Source organism: Chlorocebus sabaeus, chromosome 3, assembly GCF_047675955.1.
Source record: "Chlorocebus sabaeus isolate Y175 chromosome 3, mChlSab1.0.hap1, whole genome shotgun sequence".
NCBI classification, from domain to species: Eukaryota; Metazoa; Chordata; class Mammalia; order Primates; family Cercopithecidae; genus Chlorocebus; species Chlorocebus sabaeus.
The window spans coordinates 11240086-11264952 of record NC_132906.1 but is presented as its reverse complement, the minus strand read 5'-3'; the positions used below and the strand labels follow the sequence as shown (position 1 = coordinate 11264952).

General features: G+C 38.2%; 1 protein-coding gene across 3 annotated transcripts in view; it reads right to left on the bottom strand.

Moving 5' to 3' along the window:
• Positions 1-24867, bottom strand: part of BRCA2 (BRCA2 DNA repair associated) — an 86963-nt gene that overhangs the window by 30997 nt on the left and 31099 nt on the right. For all 3 annotated transcript variants that reach the window (XM_007960072.3, XM_073013249.1, XM_007960073.3), the window contains exons 13-18: positions 22517-22586; positions 14575-15002; positions 13283-13464; positions 11972-12159; positions 7041-7211; positions 6205-6559 (exon numbers count right to left, since the gene is read on the bottom strand). In XM_007960072.3, the coding sequence (XP_007958263.3) occupies positions 6205-6559; positions 7041-7211; positions 11972-12159; positions 13283-13464; positions 14575-15002; positions 22517-22586 (1394 nt within the window). The remainder of the gene's footprint in view (positions 1-6204; positions 6560-7040; positions 7212-11971; positions 12160-13282; positions 13465-14574; positions 15003-22516; positions 22587-24867) is intronic.

The window sequence follows — 24867 nt, the reverse complement described above, 5'->3', positions numbered from 1 at the left end:
AAAAAAAAGGAGCCAGGTGAGGTGGTGAGCGCCTGTAATCCCAGCTACTTGGGAGGCTGAGGCAGGAGAACTGCTTGAACCTGGAGGCAGAGGGTGCAGTGAGCTGAGATTGTGCCACTGCACTCCAGCCTGGGTGACAGAGCGCGCCTCCGTCTCCAAATAAAAAAAAAAAAAAGAAAAGAAAAAGAAAAACAAATTTTCTTCACAATAATCCTAAGACTCATCTCCATTTTACAGATGACGATAAAACTAAAATATGTGAGAAACTACACAACTTGCCCAAGGTTATTCAGCCACGAAACTTGTAAGGAGTTAATATGAAACAAAATAATTAAAGGAAAACACGCAGAAACTGGAGGCAACAGGTACCTGTGAAGGCTGGAGCATATGGTGGGGCTGAAAATAGGAAAAAATGGTTGACATTTTGTACAAAAGTAGTTGAAACACCAGATTTTCTTTCCTATCCCAAGTAGCCAGGTGGCTGTCCCTCCCTCATACTAAAAAAGAACCCAGGACCCTATTCTTGCTGCAGCATTAAAAAAAAAAAAAGGTGCAGGAGACTTTACTTTCTGGAGGGCTGAACCATACATATCGTGGACTCTCTGGAACACTGAGCAGACGCAGCCAGGGTGGGGGTGAGATGCTATTATTGAAAACAAAACTGAAATAAAATTTTTATGCTGAAAATGACTCTCCCTATTAATTTCCTTACTCTGCTCAACTCTCAGAACAGTCACTGATATTTGAGGGTCTCCTAGTTAACTAAATTATCACATTACTACCCTATGAGCTGACAAGCCTCACCACACATACAACTTGTGGATCAGTCAATGATCACCATTGAGGAAAGGCTCTAACCTGAGAGATTCAAACAGAGAAAGGTTTTCATTAAAAAAAAAAAAAAAAATGCAGGAAGCAGAAAAAATGAAAATGAAAACAAAACATTAATCATTAGCTTTAGAAAGATAAGAAGATACTGTATCTATGAAACAAGAACTGAATGTCACAAAGAGAGAAACATTTAGGGAATAATAAAGGTCTCCTGAAAATTATGTTGGTAGACACAAATTCACTTTAAGAATTAGAAGAAAAGGGCTGGGCACAGTAGCTCAAGCCTGTAATCCCAGCACTTTGGGAGGCCAAGGCAGGCGGATCACGAGGTCAGGAGTTCGACACCAGCTTAGCCAACATACATAGTGAAGCCCTGCCTCTACTAGAAATTAAAAAAAATTAGCCAGGTGTGGTGGTGGATGCCTGTAATCCCAGCTACTCAGGAGGCTGAGGCTGAAGCAGGAGAATTGCTTGAATCTGGGAGAAGGTGGTTGCAGTGAGCCAAGATCGTGCCACAGCATTCCAGCCTGGGCAACAGTGCAAGACCCCGTCTCAAAAAACAAAGAATTAGAAGAAAAGACAACCCTAATTTGAGGGTTGCGAAATGGTTATATTTTAATTCTATTATTCCTTATTTGTTGAAACATTTTTATAAACAGAAACTTCCCCTGATCTACTTGAGGGTCCCAATATATAGATCACATAAGAGAAGAAAGATAAATGCTTGATTTTTTTCTCCTTTTACTTAGTCTTTGTTGTTTTTTTGAGGCTGGGTCTGGCCCTGTCACCCAGGCTGAAGTGCAGTAGCACGATCTCAACTCACTGCAACCTCTGCCTCCTGGGCTCAGGTCATTCTCCCACCACGGCTTCTCAAGTAGCTGGGACTACAGGCGCATGCATACCATGACACCTGGTTAATTTTTGTATTTTTTGTAGAGATGTGGTTTTGTCATGTTGACCAAGCTGGTCTCACACTCCTGAATGCAAGTAATCTGCCCACCTTAGTCTCCCAAAGTACTGTGATTACACGCGTGAGCCACTGTGCCTGGGCTTTAGTTTTTAAAACAATGAGAGTAGAGGTATCATTTGTTATGAATTTCAATTGTTTGCTATTATCCTTTTTTCTTTTTTTTCTTTGCAATGGAGTCTCGCTCTGTCACCTAGGCTGGAGTGCGGCGGCACGATCTTGGCTCACTGCAACCTCCGCTTCTTGGGTTGAAGCAATTCTCCTTGCCTCAGACTCCCAAGTAGCTGGGATTACAGACACCTGCCCCTAGGCCTAATTTTTGTATTTTTTAGTAGAGATGGGGTTTCACCATGTTGGCCAGACTGGTCTCGAACTCCTGACCCCAAGTGATCTGCCCACCTTGGCCTCCCAAAATCTTGGGATTACAAGTGTGGGCCACTGTGCCCAGCCTGTTATTATCCTTTCTGATGCTCAAATTATTTTATCTCTGATCAGTAAGAATCTATTCTAGTACACTCCTGAGTCCTTTTGACATGATACTAGTAGTGTTTGATGCTTAGTTTTTCTCTGGTATGTCAAGACTTTCCAGATTCATATATATCCTCCCCTGAATCTGGACTCAGACATTTCTTCAAGACACCTTGCATCTTTTTAAGAGAAAATGGTACTTAGAAAACATTCTGAGAAGTAGGGATACTCAGTACTGCTGGGTTGTTCATTTTTTTGTTGTTGTTCTTTTTGATAGACGAAACTAGTAAGCATGTTTTTTTTGTTTGTTTGTTTTTTCTTTGAGACAGGGTCTCACTTTGTCGCCCAGGCTGGAGTGCAATGGTGTGATCTTGGCTCACTGCAACCTCTGCATCCTAGGTTCAAGTGATTCTCCCACCTCAGCCTCCCCAGTAGCTGGGACTACAGGAGCATGCCATCATGCCTGGCTAAGTTTTATATTTTTAGTAGAGACGGGGTTTCACCATGTTGGCCAGGCTGGTCTTGAACTCCTGACCTCAAGTGATCCACTCACCTTGGCCTCTCAAAGTGCTGGGATTATAGGCGTGAGCCACCGTGCCCAGCCAGCATGTATTTTTTAAAGATAATATAGATCTCGAGTTCATAATGATATTTCCAATACAAATGCAGAACTGCAAGTTTTCCTTTACTTCAGTCTCACATCTGTACCTTTCTCTGATAAAAAGATCCCTGTTCTCTATAATCATATAATTACTCACATACAACAAACACACATAAAAGAGTGTAAAAGGATATTTCAACATACTTCATATCCACTATAACTTCAGAATAGGAATACCAACACTACCACCAACAACATGATGACTAAGAATAGTTTAACATTTTGTTTCATTTTATAGTTATTGTTACTGTTGTTGTTCTTGGGGAATATACCACTAGGGACATAAAACATTTTTTAGGTTACCTGAAATAGTTTCTTGGTATGATTATGCTCTAATTGAAAATAAACTTAAGTTCTTTGCTTTCATTTGACTTTCTAAATTTTTAGGAATTGCTTTTTTTGTATTTTGTCATAAAATTATGTAAAAATATTTAAAGACAAATCTATAAAACATGACATATTAATAAAAAGAATTAGAAGAAAAAATTAAAAACCATCCCAGAAGTGAGAATAAAAAAAGGTAACGAAATAAAAAGTAGGAGAAAAGACAAGAAAATTAGAGGAACAATGTAGGAGGCCTAGTGTCCAAACATCAGGAGTTCCAGAAAAAAGTAGAGAAATAAATGGAGGGAAATTATAAAAGAACCACTTAAAGAAAATTTTTCAGAACTCAACGAAGGATGATGTGTTTCTACAGTAAGTGCCAGTAAGCATCTGGGCCAAGAATTAAAGAAAAAAAAAAAAAAAAAAAAAGACATCAAAGTACATTACTGTGAAATTTAAGGACAAAACAGGCCAGGTGCGGTGGCTCACGCCTGTAATCCCAGCACTTTGGGAGGCTGAGGCAGGTGGATCGCCTAAGGTCAGGAGTTTGAGACCAGCCTGGCCAATATGGTGAAACCCCGTCTCTACTAAAAATACAAAATTTGGCTGGGTGTGGTGGCAGGCACCTGTAATCCCAGCTACTCGGGAGGCTGAGGCAGGAGAATCACTTGAACCCGAGAGGCAGAGGTTGCAGTGAGCCGAGATCATGCCATTGCACTCCAGCCTGGGTGACAAGAGCGAGACTTTGTCTCAAAAATAAATAAATAAATAAATAAAAATAAAGACAAAACAATCTTAATTTCTTAAAACCAGAGTACATAATGAATGACTGAAGATAAAAATAGCACCATGGGTCAGGTGCAGTGGTTCATGCCTGTAATCCCAGCACTCTGGGAGGCTGAAGTGTGAGGACCATTTGAGCCTAGAAGTTCAAGACCAGCCTAGGCAACATAGGGAGACCTCATCTGTACAAAATAAAACACTCCAGCCTAGGTGAAAGAGTGAGAAGACATTGTCTCAAAAAAAAAAAAAAAAAAAAAAAAGAATGCACTGAAATTAGCAGGAGCTATACTAAAGAAGATAAAAGAAATGTCTTAAAAATTCTGAAGAAATAATTTCAACCTAGAACTCTATATCCAGCCAACCCTACCCTAAGATATCAAAAAGCTGCATGCTCCTTTCCACAAGAAGCCTCTGAGAGTTGTGGGCCCTTAAAACTAGGGGAAATATTCTAGAAAGATGATATGGAAACCAGGAAATGGGGTTTCTAACACAGAAAAGAGGTAAGAATAATTTATAGAATGAAAGCTATATGGCACACATAGAAAATGAGCACTTCGGGAAGGGCACGGTGGCTCATGCCTGTAATCCCAGCACTTTGGGAGGCTGAAGCGGGCAGATCACGAGGTCAGTAGATAGAGACCACCCTGGCTAACACGGTGAAACCCCATCTTTACTAAAAAATACAAAGAAAAAAATTAGCCAGGCGTGGTGGCAGGCGCCTGTAGTCCCAGCTACTTGGGAGGCTGAGGCAGGAGAATGGCGTGAACCCGGGAGGCGGAGCTTGCAGTGAGCCGAGATCGTGCCACTGCACTCCAGCCTGGGTGACAGAGTGAGACTCTGTCTCAGGAAAAAAAAAAAAAAAAAAAAAAAGAAAATGAGCACTTCAGAATGCAGTAAGAATATAAAAAGGTCCAGGGGTTCTCCAAGAAACAGAAATGGAACCAATGGAGAAATTTTAACATATTGGGCAGGATTTTTATAGCTCCTGTGTAAGGACACAGAAAATTAAGAGAAATGAAAAGGACAGTTAATAACTCCATGGAAAGCAGTAAGCTGTAAAGAAAGGAAATGTGATCATAGTATATTAGGTATTAAATTGCAAAAAATATTTTTTAGTCATTATAATGTAAACACTGAATACAGATTTCACTAAAAATCATGCTGTATTAGTAGAGGGAAGATGGGGAAGAAGGTAGAGAAATATGTAGCAGTGTTGGAGTAAGAGACTGAAATCCTCATTTTCCATAGCAGGAAGTTAACAGTTGCTCTGTAAACTAAAGAGAGAAAGAAGACAGCAGAACAAGCTAAAAAATAGTCAAAGGGACTGGAAATGATTGCCTCTGGGGACCATGAATGAGGGTGGGGAGGGTTGTGCTAGCAACTGCTTTTTTTGGTCATATGTCTTATATTAAAGTTGAATTTCCAAATTATGCACATGCATTGATTTGATGAAAAACAAAACAAAACAAAACAAAAAGCAAGAAAATGAAAGCCACTGCAAGCTTGACATTCTAAGCAACATAAAACAAAAGACTGTTTCAGCTTAATGGAACGCTTTCAGTAAAAAACAATCAATCCAACATAGAACTAATGCCAAACAAAATACATCTTTACCTTAAAAATGTTTAATTTATAAAATGTTCTCTTTAGAGTGATCCAGAATACCAGAGAAGTAAATTCTCTGCAAGGTTACCTCTTAAGTGAATCTGAATGTACAATATTATCAGTAATTTCAGATAGCAATACTGCAGACCATTCAATATGACAAAGTCCTGTTATGTAGTTTAAAATCTACAGAGATGAAAAGTATATTTATTACATATTTGAGAAGTACTAAAATATAATTCTCTAATCCAGAGTGGAATAGGGATCTGATCAAAGCAAAGCTATGAGAACAAGAGGGCAGCAAGTTACAGATACCAAAATCAAATGGTGCAAATTTACTTTTGCTTTTTAATTGGAAATGCATTATTTCTCAAGAAAGATCTCTGGCCCTCCCAAAAACTGCACAAAAACTTTAACTGTCTGAAGAATATGCTTTTTATATTAAAATTATCAGTATATTTAAGAAATTGAGCATCCTTAATAAGTATTTAAAATTTGAATGTAAAACCTCTAGAATTCAACTGAATCAGTGACTGATTTTTACCAAGAATGCAAATTAATTTACCTTTAACATAAGAGATTCTGGGGCTTCAAGAGGTGTACAGGCATCAGGAGAGCCCACCAGTTCTGCTCCATGAAGAATAATCTTCTGACCAACTGTCAGTCTGCCATTCTTTAAGAGAGCTATGAGCGGAGGATCTAACTGGGCTTTAACAGCATACCATCCATCTGTAAGTTCAATAATGGCCACTTTTTGGGTATCCGCACTACTAGTTTTATTGCTAGAAGTTTCAGATATATTTGCGCTCAATGAAATTATGTCAGAAACACAGAGAACAAGTGTTTTTGCAGCTGTGTCATCCCTTTCCATTATCTTTTTTATAGCCGATCTTCTGCTTCTATCAATTTCCATATCATATCTAAAAGTGAACACAAAAATGCATATTTTAGGAAGTGTGACTCTAGAATTCCACTGTTTAAACAAGTCACTGAATAATTGAGAAAACTGAATTTATCTAAGAAATACTGAGAATTTAAAATTTTGTAACTAGCCATATATTGTTTCATATTGTTAAAATACGAACTCTTTTTAAAAAGCAAAAAATAAAATGCAAAAATGCTTTATTGGCAATCCCCAAATAGTGGATCAAATTAATACCTCATATGCTTCTCATACATCAAGAGGATAAGGAGCGGGTGGGGAAAGAGGGAAGCAAGCAATGCATGAATGTGTGATCTCTCTTAAATGGGGGCTAGGGATGACAAGAGAACAGCAGTGTGGGATGGCAACTGTCACTGACAACTGGCTTGTGCAACATTTTGACATGGAAGTCACAGATTACACAGAAACCTTAACCATACTGCAGTACATGATTACATAAGGCAATGCTTTAAACTTGCCTGTATTTTAGTTGAAGAAGCACCCTTTCTGGGCTTAGGCATCTATTAGCAAATTCCTTAGGAAAGGCACATTCCATAGCTGCCAGTTTCCATATGATCCATCTATAGTGATTATAAACCCAAATTCTAGAAATAAGTTTTGGATCCACACCTGGAGTGTCACACAGAGCCCTGAACAAATAAAGGTAGAATATTATCATAAAAACCACATAGGATGATACTGAATTCAACAACTACGACTATTCTCTGTACAAAGACTACATTGTTCAAGATCATTCAGTAAGTTGTTACGAGTTCATATGATCTACAAGTAATATAATTTCAGAAAATTATTTCACATGTATCAAAATATCATACCGATAAAAACTTCACTTGCTGAGTATGGTGGCTCATACCTATACTCTCAGCATTTTGGGAGGCTGAGGCAGGAAGATTGCTTGAGGCCAGGAGTTTGAGACCAGCCTAGGCAACATAGTGAGACCCCCACATCTCTACAAAAAATAAAAAAAGTTACCCAAGAGTGGTAGCTCACATCTGTGGTCCCAGCTACTTGGGAGGCCGTGGTGGGAGGATTGCTTGAGCCCAGGAGATTGAGGCTGCAGTGAGCCATGATAGTGCCACTGCACTCCAGCCTGGACAACAGAGTGAGACCCTATCTCAAAATATAAAAACAAAATAAAAAATTCCACTTAAGAGTCAACAGAATGATTTCAACTCATATTTGTTCCTGAAAAATGAGATCCTTGATTTTAAGTAATTATATTTTACATTATTTTTCTTATGAAAGAGATTGTTTTCAGAAATCACACCTGAGAACTGCCTTTCTTAGTTTTGGTGCTCTCCTTGATCCTGTCCCCTCTGTTCTCAAATCTCTAACTCCTCCTTTCTCATTCATACTCTTAGCACTAAGACAACAGAAGTAATCGAAAGAGAACTTTCATAAGCTCCCACCCTCATATCTATCCATTCACAGTATCTGTATCCCTATACTTTGCCCTCTTCCAAGCATCTGCATCCTTACACTTTGCCCTCTTCTACCATTTGTACACTAGCTCCTATACCCCCTGCTGCCTACAAGGCCAACGATCAGGAAATGCCTCCTCTCTCTCCTGCATCATCAATTTTTTCCTTCTCTACTGAACGATGTGAATCAGCATAAGATATGGTTTTTTTCTACATTGAAACAAGCCAAAACCAAGACTCTTTGATCCTACTTCCTCTCCAAGCAATGTCCCCCTCTCCGCTTCTTTCTGGCAACTCCCAAAAGAATTGACTGTATTCTGTGTCTCCAACTCCTGCTCTTCAACTGCTCTTTAATTGCATTCTAATCAGGATATCACTCTACCAACCTATTGAGCTATTTTTATTAATGTTAGTAATGTCTTCTGCAGTGCTAAATCCAGTGGCCAATCTCAGTCCTCATCTTACTTTACCTATTAGAAGCAACTTCCACAGTTGGTCATTTTCTATTCCCTGAAATTCCATCTTCACTTGGCATGCAACACCCCATTCTGCATTTATTCCTAACTTTCTGGTTGCTCTTTCTCAGTCTCCTTTCCATGGCCTTCAAGTCATCTATATGCCGATGACTTGTGAACTGATTTCTTTGGCCTATACTTTACCTGTGTATAGACTTGCATATCCAACTCCCTACCTAACACCTCTACTTGGCTGTCTACCATTACATTTCAAGCTTCAAAAGTCCAAAACCAAACTCTTCATTTCCCTCCATCTTTGGTCTTCTCAATTCTGGTAGTTACACAGTAACTCTATCCATCCAGTTGCTAAAGCCAAAATCTTTACAGTCATTGTTATTCTCCTCCTCTTTCACATTTTATATCTAATCCTTGAGCAACTCCTAATGGTGCCACTTTCAAAACACCCCAGAGTCCAACTGCTTTCCACCAATTCCACTGCCACTTCCCTGGTCCAAGCAACCACCTCTCACATGTATTTCTGCAATAGCTTAAGTGGTCTCTCTGCGTCCATCCTTGCCCCTCTCCTCAACAAATAGCTAGAATTACTTTTTCAAAAATAAGTTAGATCAGGGTGGACGTGGTGGCTCACACCTATAATTCCAGCACTTTAGGAGGCCAAGGAGGGTGGATCCTGAGGTCAGGAGTTTGAGACCAACTTGGTGAAACCCCGTCTCTACTAAAAATATAAAAATCAGCTGGGCATGGTGGTGCACACCTGTAGTCCCAGCGACTCGGGAGGCTGAGGCAGGAGAATTGCTCAAACCTGGGAGGTGGAGGCTGCAGGGAGCCGAGATTGCGCCACTGCACTCCAGCCTGAGCAACAGAGTGAGACTGTCTCAAAAAAAAAAAAAAAAAAAAAGTCAGATCATGTTACCCTTTGCTTTAAGCCTTCCAGTAGTTTATTCAGTAAAAATCATGCAGAGTAAAAGGAAAGGTTCTTATAAAGGTCTATGAGGTCCTCCCTTTGTATCTCATCTACGACTACTCTTCTCCTATCCACTCTACTCCAGCTGCACTAACTTCCTGTTCCTCAAATACTTCAAGCACGTTCCCCTTTTAGAGACTAGGGGTCTTTCGCTAGGATAGTCCTATGCTCCCTCCTTTTACTTTAGGTCATTTATCAAATGTAGCTGACTCAGTGAAGCCTTCCTAATTACTTATTAGACTAAAAATCGCATCTCCTTGCCCAACTTTCTCTGACACCTTTCCAGCTTTATCTATCTTTATAGTATGTATCTTCTTCTAACATACTATACAATTTACTTATTTTTCAACATTTTCTATGCCTTCCACGCCCACTAGAATGTATGACTCATCAGGACAGGGACTTTTTTGTTTTGCTTTATTATCCCTAGTACCCAGAATAGTACCTGACACATAGCAGGCGCTCAGTAGAGATTTGCTGAATTATCAGAAAAAACTAACGACAGCTTCCACATTCCCACTTGACTACAGGGCAATCATTAACTTTTACCTTATGCAGTCTATTTAGTATGAGAAAATAATACAACTGTTTAACCTACTTTTCTTACTGGAATCTATAAGCAGATGTTTGTTATATAAGATACGCAAGACGTAAACAATATTTTAAAAGTTAAAACAAAATTCAGAAAAAAAAGTTTTACCACTTTTCCAAAACTATAAATTTTGGAAAAATGTACAGAAATTTAAAAATAAGGATGCTGAGGAAATAAATCCCATCTTTTGCCACTGGCATAATGTAATATATCTCTGATAACAAAAAGCTTTAAATTATGTTTCTGTAAAAATTACAATAAAAAGAGGTTATGCAGTTCTAAATTGTTGCTGTTTTAGGGCTCTGAGATTTTCTAGTTATTTAGAATTATTGATATTCAAATATTTGTTTAACTTTTAGTGCTTATTTATATTTTGTATCTATTAAAATATACAATGAAAGAAAACATGAAGTAAGTGGGTGTTGGGGGAGGAATCTACCATAAGGCCATTTTGAATTTAACTTCCTTTATTTTTATTTTTTTCTTGAGACAAGAGTCTTACTCTGTCACCCAGGCTGCAGTGCAGTGGTGCGATTTCAGCTCACTGCAATCTCTGCCTCCCGGGTTCAAACGATTCTCCTGCCTCAGCCTCTTGAGTAGGTGGAATTACAGGCACATGCCACCACGCCCAGCTAATTTTTGTATTTTTAGTAGAGACAGGGTTTTGCCATGTTGGTCAGGCTGGTTTCAAACACCTGACCTCAGGTGATCTGCCCATCTCAATCTCCCAAAGTGGGATTATAGGTGTGAGTCACCACATCTGGCCTTTTTTGGAACAGGGTCTTGCTTTGTCACCCAGGCTGGAGTGCAATGGCCCAACCTCAGCTCGCCGCAATCTCTGCCTCCCAGGCTCAAGCCATCCACCTCAGCCTGCCTTCCAAGTAGCTGGCACTACAAGTACATGTGGGGCAAATTTTTATTTTTTTTTCTGAGACAGAGTCTTGCTCTGTCGCCCAGGCTGGAGTACAGTGGAGTGGTCTTGGCTCACTGCAACCTCCACCTACTGGGCTCAAATGATTCTCCTGCCTCAGCCTCCCAAGTAGCTGGGATTACGGGCGTGCCTCACTACACCCGGCTAATTTTTGTATTTTTAATAGAGCGGGGGTTTCACCATGTTGGCCAGGCTGGTCTCAAACTCCTGACCCTCAGGTAATCAGCCCGTCTTGGCCTCCCGAAGTGTTGGGACTATAGGCGTGAGCCAGCATGCCTGGTGGGCTAATTTTTTAATTTGGTTGTAGAGGTGGGTTTTCACCATGTTGCCCAGGCTGGTCTCAAACTCCTGTGCTCAAGAGATCTGCCCACCTCAGTCTCCTAAAGTGCTGGGATTACAGGCATGAGCCACCATGCCTGGTCCTCAAATTTAACCTTTTTTTTTTTTTTTTTTTTTTTGAGATGGAGTCTCACTCTTATCACCTAGGCTGGAGTGTGGTGACATGACCTTGGTTCACTGCAACCTCTGCCTCCCGGGTTCAAGTGATTCTCCTGCCTCAGCCTCCTGAGTAGCCGGGATTACAGGTGCCTGCCACCATGCCCAGATAATTTTTGTACTTTTAGTAGAGATGGGATTTCGCCATGTTGGCCAGGCTGGTCTCAAACTGCTGACCTCAGGTGATCCACCTGCCTCGGCCTCCCAAAGTGCTGGGATTACAGGCGTGAGCCACTGCACTTGGCCAAATTTAACTTTATAAATTGGCCTTTATTTATAAGTGCATAAGAAAAATGTCCCAAATCAAGCAAATCCAGTTCATTAAACCCCAGGACAAACGGCACTTTTCAAAAGACTTTAACAGAATGCTTAACCGTAATGCACTTAAAATGATTAAATGCATAAAAATTCGATTTCTAGCCAACTTTTTAGTTCGATAGACAGTTAAGAGAAGAAAGAGGGATAAGGGAATACATAAAAGTTAACACACAATCTTTTTGCATAGAGTACCTATAAAATTCTTCTTTTCCAGCCTTTCCATCATTGGAGGGTATGAGCCATCCACCATCAGCCAACTGTATTCCTTTTCCAGCCCATAAACTTTCCTTACCAAAATAATCTTGAGTGTAAAACTGAAAAGACTCTGCATTTTTGCTGCTAATTTTTATGCAATGTTTAGAAACGCCATACATATACAGCTACACAAACACACACACAAATGAAAAATAATTTAAAATAAACATGTATCAAGCAATAAAAACAATTATAACAAACCAAAACTGAATTTACCAAAAATTTTCATTAACTACTAGAATATTCACTACGAAAACATTTTACTTACTAGAAACTAAAAATTTTAACGTAATATAAATGATCCATACATTCTACAGTCTGCTGTACCTTTTCCACCCCATGTTTACACCTTCTGTTAAATCTGCCATAGGAAGGTACTGTGAGGATAAAAAAACGTAATGCTTTACAAAATCTCTTAAGTTCAAAAACTTAGATGGGAAACAAAAGGGAAAAGTGGAAGTATTTTAGGGAATGTGACCTCAGGTGATCAGATTTGTACACAGGCAAGGCTTACTTTCAAAGTGCTTCCTTTCACCCCAGGATATCTAAACCAAAGTGTCTTTTTGTTTGTTCAGAGTTTGACTCTGGAGTCAGACTCTTTGCTTTGGAATCATAGCTCTTCCATTTACTAGTTAAGTGACTCTGGGGCAGTTATTTAACCCTCTCTATGCTTCAGTTCTCTTATTTGCAAAATGGAAACAAAATAACAGTGTCTTTCTTTCAAGGTGACTGTAAGGATTAAGCAAGATATACTTAATGCGTGTGAAGTGCTTAGAAGAGCACCTCACACCTAGAAAATGCTCAAAGTTAGCCATTAATGTCATCAATATTATTTTCACCTCTCCACTGCCTAAAATTCTACTAGATAGTACTGGCTTAAGAAGAATCCTCTTTTGAAAATATAAATAGCTCATAGAAGGTTCAGGGCTATCAGTTATTCATATTTGAATATCACTAAAACTACTTTTCTCTAACACCTAGCTGAAAGCATTTACAATGATAAAGTAAGATTTGAAGGGGGAAAAGAAATAGTGATTTGGAAGCACAGATCACTTTAGTAGGATGACGAAGGCCTAGCAAGGAGCCAGAGGCTGCCACTGTAGGCTAATTAGGAAATATGATGATTTCATTCATCCATTCCTGCACTAATGTGTTCATTCTTTAAACAAAGCCATTTGTAGATACTAGTTAATGAAACAAAATTACACTCTGTCATAAAAGCCATCAGTATTTTAGACAAACACATACCTGTTTATGAGAACAGGCAGAGGGAACTTGGCCTCCTACTGCTGCTTTCAGAGAGATTCGAGGCAGAGTGGATGTTTTTGCAAGATACAGACTGCCTGGTTGTGGAAAGATGCGTTGCCTTTGTTTCTTCTTAATTCGCATATCCTGTATATCTCTGGCATTCTGAAGACTTGTAATTAAATCTATTAAAGAATAAATACTTAGCAAAAATAAAACTGAAACTTAAAAAGCATAACCCCTGGCAGGGCACAGTGGCTCAGGCCTGTAATCCCAGCACTTTGGGAGGCTGAGGCGGGCAGATCACCTGAAGTTGGGAGTTCAAGACCAGCCTGACCAACATGGAGAAATCCCGTCCCTACTTTAAAAAAAGAAAAATACACAAGTTGCCGGGTGTGGCGGCGCATGCCTGTAATCCCAGCTACTCGGGAGGCTGAGGCAGGAGAATCACTTGAATCCGGGAGGTGGAGGTTGCAGTGAGCTGAGGTCGCACCACTGCACTCCAGCCTGGGCAACAAGAGCAAAACTCCGTCTCAAAAAAAAAAAAAAAAAAAAAAAAAAAAAGCACAACTCCCTGCTTTATAAAATTATACATATCAATTTCCTTTAAGTTTACATGCTCTCCTTTCTCTAAAAAGGGTACCCCTTTTAATTCTTCATAAATGAAAGGATGTTTCAACTTGTAAAGTTGTATAAACATAAATATCTTTACTATTTTTATCTCTTTTTGAGACGGAGTTTTTCACTCGTTGCCTAGTCTGGAGTGCAATGCCACGATCTCGGCACACTGTAACCTCTGCCTCCCGAGTTCAAGGGATTCTCCTGCATCACCCTCCCAAGTAGCTGGGATTACAGGTGCCCGCCACCATGCCAGCTGATTTTTTTTTTTTTTTTAGTAGAGACTGGGTTTCACCATGTTGGCCAGGCTGGCCTTGAACTCCTGACCTCAGGTGATCCGCCTGCCTTGGTCTTCCAAAATGCTGGGATTACAGGCATCCCGGCCCTATTTTTATCTCATTTTTAAAAGAAAATTAGTAGTATGATAGAAAATATATTCCAGTAACAGCAGTCCTAGATTGTGTGTCTAATTTTTTTTTAACAAGTCCACAAGTAGTTATCTTTGAAAGAAACATTAGAATAATTTAAACCTAATCTTTGGATTTAGAAAATCTAAAGCATTAAAAAGGGTTTTAAAATTATCACCATCAAAGGTGGAAAACCATCAGGACATTATTTAATAAGGGAAATATCTAACTGAAAGGCAAAAATTCATCACACAAATTGTCATACAATACCTAAAGGTTCTTCTTCACACATTGTGAAAATTACAGTTGCTGCTTGATTGGAGTTGTTTTTGTTAAACTGATGAATCTCATTGTCATTAATCTTATTTTTACTATCACCAGAGCCATGTCCATCAATGTTTTGTTTTTGTTTGTTTTCCTCCAAGTTAATATTCCTAACACACTGTTCGTCTCTGTGAAAATGTGATTTAGTTTTAAAAGGTGGAATAAAGACTTTGGTTGGTTTGCCTGTAGTAATCAAGTGTCTCATTTTTTCATTTCTTGTAGCAGAAACTTGATAAAATGGATGTCCTGAAACTGCTACATTGCTTGAAGATTTTTCCAAAGTCAGATGTTCATACAAATGAGATTTAGACAGAAATTCTTGACCAGGTGCAGTAAAATTTGGATTCTGTATCTCTTGACGTTCCTTAGTTGTGCTTCAATGGGGAGAAAATATTTAAGTTTATTGACTAGTACACATACAAATATTTAGGAATATACCTTTTCTGCGGACCCTCATTTGCTACATGGTGATCCTATTCTGGTAACTGTTTTTGCATTCATCATGGTTCCCATTCCAAAACAATACCACTTTTCAAGGCTATAACTGTTTCTCACACACTCATTCCTAGCCTTTGACTTTACAATCTACCTCACATAACACATAATAGAAGACAGTCTGTGAACTGTGGACCCTCTCAGTGTGTCCCCTCCAATTCCATCATAGTACTGCTTACCTCCTTCACCAGGGAAATGCCTACCCATCCTCTTCTCTCACCTTCACATCTTCACCTGAACTCTCTACCCCGCCTAATACCTCAGTCTCCTCAGGAGACCCTCTTTCAATTATCCTGCCTCACTCTCTTTTCTCTCTTCTACCTATTTATACCTTTTTAAAAGTGCCCTTTTCATTTAGCCCAAAAGTCTTGCCTACCTTTAAAACTCTTATTTTCTCACTCGCCTTTATCTCTGCCTCAAGCTAATACTCACTGTTACCTATACTCCACAGTCAACCTTCTTCAACAGATAATGTAGTTATTTTTGCTTTCTCAATTTCTACTCAATAAACTCTCATTTCTCCCACTACTCTACAGAAACTGTTCTCAATAAAGTTGTTAATGACCTCCCAGATGCATGTGGGATACACACAAACTCACTCTACTCAACTTTCCTGACAGCTATAATGGTTTACATTTTCCTTCTTTTAAATTTCTCACCATCACTGTACCTCTTTCATCTTTTACTGGTTTTACCTCTTCCTGATTCCTAAAAAAAAGTCTCCAAAGTTGGATGTCTTCCTTAGACACTTTCCCTCACTAATGTGAGTCATTTCCATTGCTTAAATTATCACCTAACAATGAAAATATCCTTTATCCTCAAGCTCGACTTTTCCCCTAGGGTTGTTCCTACATTTTACACTACGTATAGCATCAGACATCTGTACCTTGATGTTTCACACTCATTTCAAACTCAATATGTCCAAAAGTAATGACCTTTCTCAGCATACATGCTCTTCCTAATACTTGACATCTTGCTGAAAACCCCAGATTTCCTTTTACCAAACCCTGAATACCTGGAACTTGAAGTTATTCCTTTAGTTATCCATTCATCTATCTATCAATTATTTAATGAATTCCTATCAGGTGCCAGACATTGTTTTGCTGAGGAACACAGTTAATAAAATTTTGTTTTTGCATGTACATTTCAATGGAAGAAAACAGATAGACAAATATGTCAATTGGCCTAGACATAAGTGTGCCTGGAGCAAGGAAAACAAGGGGAACATTAGAAGGTGATACTGGAAAAATAGCAAAGCAGCCAGATCATCAAGAATCTGCACACCATGACAAGGGCTTTTAGTCTCTACTCTGAGATGGCACACCATGGAATAGTTCTGAATAAAGAAATGACATAATCTGTCTTATGTTTAAAAGGATCCCCTGGCTTGATGAGAATTCATCGTATATTGAGGAGTAGGGAGGTAAGCAGGGGAACCAGTTCCACTGAAAGGACTGACTGGAGTGGGTTCAGGAGAGTACTCAAAGAGATGAAGTGAAAAGAGTAGGGTCCATTTTAATGAGTTGGGCTTTAAGAGAAGCAAGAAAATAGACTGGTGAGATTAGTTTAGAAAGGCTCTTCTTTTTAAGAGGTGAGATGTACAACAACTGCTTAGGGTGATGAGAACAATCTATTAGGAAAAAATCAATGATGCAGGAGAGAGAGAAGACAATTGGACTGATTTCTTCAAACAGGTGATCTAGATGAGATCTAATGCACAAGAGTGAATAAACCTTCTATCCCCAAACTTCTACTGATTGATCTTTTAATCCTTTCTTTTTAAATATTCAGAATATTTTTAGTATAAGGAGTTTGCCTTGTAGGTTACGCTCAAAATGTCTATTTAAATGTAATTGGAAATAATTTGCCAGTCTCAACTTATCACTATCTGGCCAAATCTACTGAATTTATCTCTTAATCATTCTCTACCCTCTACTCTACCTCCTTTGCTAGGTTAAGACCTGTACTTCCTTACTAATCTCCTTGCAACAGTTTTGCTTTGGTCTACTTCTAAAACACCAATCTTATTTTGTTCCTCTTGTCAGAAACTTCCAAAGACAGCCTATCACCTATCTAGGTTTCAACTTATCAGAAATGACATACAGGAAGCTTCCTATTCCCATTTCTTCCTATTCCCATTTCTTTTTGTTTCCCTCTGTCCCCCAACCAAATTCCAAGATTTGGAATGCCCTCTTTAACTAAGCATTCTTTACATTCTGTCTGAAGTACTTTTCCCATTGAGCTTTCTGTCATGTAATTAGCTGACAATTTTTCTATGTTCTTACATCACTTTTTTACATCTATTTTAGAATTTATACTACATTATAATTCTTGCTTTCACATCTGGTTCCCAGGCTAGCAATCTGAGTTAGAGTTATTCATCTTTATATCCATCACTATAGTATATACCAGGTAGTTTGAGCAGGTACTTTAACAAATGTTTGCTAAATACATTAAACTATTCTCCCATTTTACACATAAATTAGGCTAATACACAGGTAAATAGGTATTTCCTTTCTTATTTAATACAACTGTTTGATAAAAAAGAAATGAAAAAAAAATCACCTGGCTTTCTACATATGTATGTGCAGCCTGCTAAAAAAACACATTCCAGAAATACAACTCAGTGACTTCAACAACTCCACAAGCAGGTGTTTTTGAAAAGGTAACATTAGGCCTGGTGCACTGGCTCATGTCTGTAATCCCAGCACCTTGGGAGGCCAAGGTGGGCGGATCATGAGGTCAGGAGATTGAGACCATCCTGGATAACACGGTGAAACCCCGTCTCTACTAAAAATACAAAAAATTAGCCAGGCGTGGTGGCACGCGCATGTAATCCCAGCTACTTGGGAGGCTGAGGCAGGAGAGTCGCCATGAACCTGGGAGGCAGCGGCTGCAGTGAGCCAAGATCATGCCACTGCACTCCAGCCTGGGCGACAGAGTGAGACTCCATATCAAAAAAATAAAATAAATAAAATAAAATAAACGGTAACATTAAAATAATTTCAATATTTTTAGGCTTAAAAATTATCAGCTAGAAAAAATTTTGCAACTACTTTAAACCATTTTAGATGATTTTATATTTACATGTCTAACTGATGTTTCTTCTTGACTTTTTCCCTTGAAGCACCCTATAGAAAATGAAGATTTAGCTCTGTCAACACAACTTCTACTTTACTACACACACACTCTTGCCTTTCATCTTCCTAAATTACGTATTTGATTCTATTGTGTCTGGAATTGGCTCCTTCCGGTGGGTTCTTGGTCTCACTAACTTTAAGAATGAAGCCACAGACCCTCACGATGGGTGTTACAGTTCTTAAAGATGGTGTGTCCGGAGTTTGTTCCTTCTGATGTTCAGATGTGTCCGGAGTTTCTTCTTTCTGGTGGGTTCGTGGTCTTGCTTGACTTCAGGAGTGAAGCCACAGACCTACACAGTGAGTGCTACAGCTCATAAAGGTAGTGCAGACCTAAAGAGTGAGCAGCAGCAAGATTTACTGTGAAGAGAAAGAACAAAGCTTCCACAGCGTGAAAGGGGACCCGAGAGGGTTGCTGCAGCTGGCTTGGGTGGCCAGCTTTTATTCCCTTATTTGGCCCTGCCCACGTCCTGCTGATTGGTCCATTCTACAGAGTGCTGATTGGTGCATTTACAAACCTTTAGCTAGACACAGAGGGCTGATTGGTGTGGTTTTTTACAGAGTGCTTTTTGGTGCATTTACAAACCTTTAGCTAGACACAGTGCTGACTGGTGTATTCACAATCCTTTAGCTAGACAGAAAAGTTCTCCAAGTCCTCACCTGACCCAGAAGCCAGCCAGCTTCACCTCTCACTATCAATGTTCAACATTTACATTATGGCTAAGTCAGTATAAAGTATGTGTAGTATTAACGTGTAGTATATAAATAGTATATATCCTTTACAACTTTTGCTTTCTAGAGGTAATTTTAAAAATCTGCTTATTTTCTATGTACCTATTGTTTATTCACATCTAAACTCTTAGCTATATATATAAACCTCTTTTTATTCTGTTCACAAATGAAAGTTTTTAAAAAACCTTTTCTTCCCCTTGAATAATGTTTCTTCTAAGTTATTTTCATTAATTTGTTTTTGGTTATTTTATTTTTGCTTTTTCTGATGTCTCATAATCTTTGGATGTCTGTTTATACTTAAGGGACCAAAAGGCTGTTTGGAAGCACTTGGTACAAAGATGGAACTTGACCGCAAGCTACGCAGTAGCTTGATTAAATAGAAACTTCCAATAGTGAAAACTTAGCTATCTATATTCTGGAAGCTGAGTGGCGGAAAAGGGCTTGGCGAGGGGTGATCCCCAACATTCAATATGCACATATTAACTTTTTCTTGCTTTCAAGTAGTTACTCCTGCCTTCAACTGTGCCTAGTGTGTTCACCCTCTACTGTATCCTCTCTGGAGAATAAGCCTCTGGTCTTCTGATCGAGTAGGCAGGAGACAGTTGCCCAGCTTCATGAGTATTGCTGCTGGATATGGGGTCTTGCTCTGTCATCCAGGTTAGAGTACAGTGGCGCAATCTTGGCTCACTGCAGCTTCCACCTGCTGGGTTCAAGTAGTTCTCCCGCCTCAGCCTCCTGAGTAGCTGGGATTACAGGGGCACGCCACCATGCCCGGCTAATTTTTGCATTTTTAACAAAGATGGGGTTTCACCATGTTGGCCAGACTGGTCTCGAACTCCTGACCTCAGGTGATCCACCACGTGAGCCACCATAGCCGGCGAGTACTGCTTCTTAAACATAATTTCAACTTATCCCATTTTGGCTTCCTCCTTCTGCACCACCCATGAAGCCACCAATTCCTAAGCTTTTGAGACCTGTGTAAAATCGTTGGTTCTCTGCTGTCCCCACCACCAGCTTCTATTCAGTTTCCTTTTGCATGCTTTGAGAAATTTAGTTACTTTGTTATTTCCTATTTTCCTTGATTTTTGTGTGTGTGTAAGTTTCTTCAATGATGTTTTGGTAAAAGTTTGGAGGGCAAAGAAGGGAGATGAGTATGTTCAAATAACCTTTTTTTTTTTTTTTTTTTTTTTTTTGAGACAGAGTCTCACCCAGGCTAAAGTGCAGTGGTGCAATCTCACCACAACCTCCACCTCAAAGGTTCAAGCGGTTCTCGTGCCTCAGCCTCCGAAGTAGCTGGGATTACAGGCGTGTGCCACCATGCCTGGCTAATTTTTGTATTTTCAGTAGAGATGGGATTTTACCATGTTGGCCAGGCTGGTCTCGAACTCCTGGCCTCAAGTGATCCACCCACCTCAGCCTCCCAACGTGCTGGATTACAGGCGTGAGCCACTGTGCCTGGCCTCAATTCACCATCTTCACCAAGAAGTTTCCTAATACATTAAAACATGCAGGTACTGCTTTATTTTTATCTTGAAGGCAAACTCTTCCAAAGTCTCTTATCTTCTTCAGTTCCAGAGCAGTCTAGCTGCCTTTCTAGACTTAGCAACACACCTACTATGGGATCTCCCTTCAATATCATCCTGAGAGCTCCCTTTGCCTCTCTTCTATGTTGAATTCTTGTTTCTTAAGTCCTATACCTTCCTCCTTCTTGGTTTATGCATTTGTTTTGGTTAGTTTCCTGAGAAAAGCACACAAGAGATCTTTTAGTACTTTACATCTGAAAAATGTCTACCCTCACACTTAATTCAGATTCTAGGTTGGAAATCATTTTCTCTTAGTTATTTGAAGGCACTGCTCTGTATTATATAAGATCTACGTTCTAGATTCCATTGTTGATAATAAGAGAATTCATACTATTATGACTTGAAACAACTTGAAACCTAACTTCTTGGTCCTCTAATGAATTTAAGGTTCCTGTCTGCCTCTATTATTCTAAAAATTCACAAGGATGTGCCTTACTGTGGGTCACTTTTACTTGTGTGTTCACTCAGTGGGCCCCTTTAATTAAGGAAACTCATGTCCTTCGGTACTAGTAAAACTTTTTAAATTATTTATTTATTTTAAAATTTCTTTTTAAAATTTCTCTTCTGTGCCTTCCTTCTCAAACTCTGTATTTTCAGATGATAGACCCACAGGATTGACTTTTCATACCTTTTTTCATTTTATTCTATATTCTGGGAACTTTCATGATTCTTATCTTCCATTATTTCTACTAATTTATTTGTGCTATCATATTTTTAATTTCTAAGAGTTTTTTTTATAGCAACTTGTTATTATTTTATGGCTGTTTTTTCTTTTCTTACCTGAGAATATTAGTAGGTTTTTATGAAGTTTTCAGAGTCTATTTCTTTTAGGTTCCTTTCTGCTATGGATTTTGTACTTTGGTGACTATGTTTCATAGTAGCTTTCTTCCAATGACTAGCTATCTTTGACTATTTTTTCTTATTTAAATTGAAGCACTTAATAGCTTCCTGGAAGCTCTATGCATGTCAACAGTTAGCTTCATGGTTTGATGACTGGCTATACTATTTTATCTAAGTATCCTCAACTGTCAGTATTTTTTGGTCTTTTCTATTGGGTCAGGCATATTCCCTAGAAAAAAAAAATCTTCTATTCTCATGCCTAAAGGGCCTGCCTGCCAGCATTTGGGAACCAAGTGTGGGAAGGAGCTAGGTCTCACTGCTTGACATACAGATTTGTATCTGATGTTTCATTTTAGTATCTTTCCCTCAATTGTGCCTTGTGTCTCCTCCCTCCAGCCCACCTTCAGTTCAGAATCCTCTCAATTCATCTTTTTCAAAAAACAAATGTCTGATTTCCTGGAGGAAGAAGGATAACCGCCTATTTGCAGTGGGGGAGGAAATACAGACATTTATTAAAAAGAATTTCAACTAATCTTCCTATTCTACTTCACCTTCAGAAGTACATGTTGCTGCCAATTTGAATCTTTCTCAGGTTTTTAGGGGAAAGCATCTCTGTTTGCTCTAGTGTCAGGTTTTAGCTTTCCCATGCTTACTAAATCCTTCATGTTTTTGGTTTCCAAACTTTTGTTGTTGTTTCTTCTGGTCATTGTCCTTGGGAATTACACATTAAAAAAATTATCTTAGTACTTTTCGAAAGGTTTAGAGAGGTAAAAGAATATTTTTAATATTTGCAATCTTTTTGTTAATTGACTTCAAGCAATTTCCTCAATTCCTTCCAACCTTAGTACTTCATCAATAAAATTAGAATAAAATCTGTCTACTTTACAGAAGCTGTCATAAAATTAAAAAATAAAATAATGATATGAACAGCACTATAAAATACTACCAAAGTACAGAATTATTTCATCCCAATGCAGGCTTTCAAAAAGGGAAATGTTAATTTCTTAATATTAGTGTCATTATTTTTAGAAATGTTCATTTATAAAAATGAGACTTTTCTCATACTATATTAGAATTTAGAAAAATTTAAACATGTCTTACCAAAAGGGTACACAGGTAATCGGCTCTAAAGAAACGTGATGCATAAACAATCTTCGATCTTTTATTGTGCCTAGGAAACAATTATTTTATATTACTTATTAGTTAAAATCTAAGAGAATATCCATGTTACTGTACTTACACAAAAAATTTGAGACAATTACAGACTTTAAAATTTTCAGTGAATGGATGTTCAATAAATGATAACTATGAAAATAAATTGCTGATTCACAAATTGATAGTGACTATGCACCAAATAACTCACAGTACAAGCATACAACAGAAATCAGTATACATTTAGTCAACTGATGTTAACCATCATAACTCAAAGGTGTTAGCTAATTTCTGATGCAAATGCCAAATTTAAAATTTAGTCTTTGAAGGTTTAAAAGCTAAGCTTTAGATATTGTTCATTCTCAGTGTGTAACTTGTACCTAATTAAATCTTCAATAAGTCCACTAGTTGGAAATTGGTTGAATAAACTAGGATACACTGATACAGCCAGATGATCAACTACTATGTAACCATAAAAAAGAAAGAGGAAGATCTCTATATACTCATTAAGGAGTTATCTCCAAATAATTCTTAAGTAAACAACAACCAATAAACAAGGTGGAAAATGGTGTATATACTGTACCTTTTGAGTAAGAAAGGGTAATGAGAATACATATGTATGTATTTGCTTATTTTTATTAAAAAGAATCTTGGGAAAAAAAAACACTAAAAAAGATTACCTACAGAAAGCAAGAGGTGGGTGAATAAAAACTCTAAGTATACCTTTTTGTAGTTCTGATGAATGAACTATGTCATGTTTTATTTATTCAAATGTAAAATTAAATAAGAAAAGACAAATCCTACAATTGAAAACAAATGGAAAAAAGGAATCTAACCTAACTATCAAATTGGTAACCACATCCAGAAGAATTATTTTGAGTGACATTTGAACACGGTATTTTGACTACACATCCTTAATAATATATGGGTTGAGTATCCCTAACCTGAAAATCCAAAATGCTCCCAAATGTGAAACTTTTTGAATGCCAACATGAGGCCAGTAGAAAATTCCACATCTGACCTCATGTGACAGGTCACAGTTTAAACTGTCTCATGCAAAAATTATTTAAAATATTGTATAAAATTACATTTAAGTTATATGTATAACGTGTTTATGAAACTTAAATAAATTTCATGTTTAGACTTGAGTCCTATCCCCAGATATCTCATTATGTATTGTATATGTAAGCATTTTAAAATCTGAAAAAATCTGAAATCTGAAATAGTCCTGGTCCCAAGCATTTCAGATAGGGATACTCAACCTATATACTCTAAGGACAAAAACTGCAAAGAATTCTTACATTTTCCTTAGTAGTTTCATTGTCAGTAGTTAATACTGACATTGTAAATTCAGATTATTATGTATATACTATAGGACAATGATTCTTAAGAAATAATCGGTGGAATCCTGACTGTGAGGTACCTACAACCATTTTAGGGAATCCAAGCTGTCAAAACTGTCTTATTAGTAAGATGTTATGTATGTCCTTTTCACTGCTGATATTTGTACTGTTGGTGTATTATGATTGCATACTTCAGTGCGTTTCTCAAGAAAATACACTTAAATGATTGAGTTGTGAGCTGTACTAGCTTTTTTTTCATGAAATACCTTTTACTTGAAAGAATAACCAACAAACTATAGTTATTCAGACTTGGGTATTCGGTAGACGTCTTTTCAAAAATGAACGAAAATAAGCTTGTCAACTACAAGAAAAATAAGTGACAATACTTATTGCCAGGGGAAAAATTCAAGCTTTTAGATGAAAATTAGAATTTTTGGGAAGCTTGTATCCAGCTTTGTAAGCTTGACAGGTTTCTACTACTTAAACTTTTCTGATCAGTAATGGCATCAATGAAAGTGATTGTTTAATAGTGCATAATAAAACTGTCAACTTTCGGAAGATCCACATAAGTCAGTGAACTCATATCTTCCAAATGACCAATGCATAATATTACAAATTTTAACATTAATCAATTTACATTTCTAATATGGTAAATATCAATAGATATATTCCACATAAATGCTCTTTCGGGTCCTCAGTAATAAGAGTATAAAGACGTCCTCGATTGGGCACAGTGGCTCACTTCTGTAATCCCAGCACTTTGGGAGGCCAAGGCAGGTGGATCACCTGAGGTCAGGAGTTCAAGACTAGCCTAGCCAACATGGCGAAACACCTTCTCTACTAACAATATAAAAATTAGCCAGGTGTGGTGGCACACACCTGTAATCCCAGCTACTCGGGAGGCTGAGGCAGGAGAATCTCTTGAACCCAGGAGGTGGAAGTTGAGGTCAGCTGAGA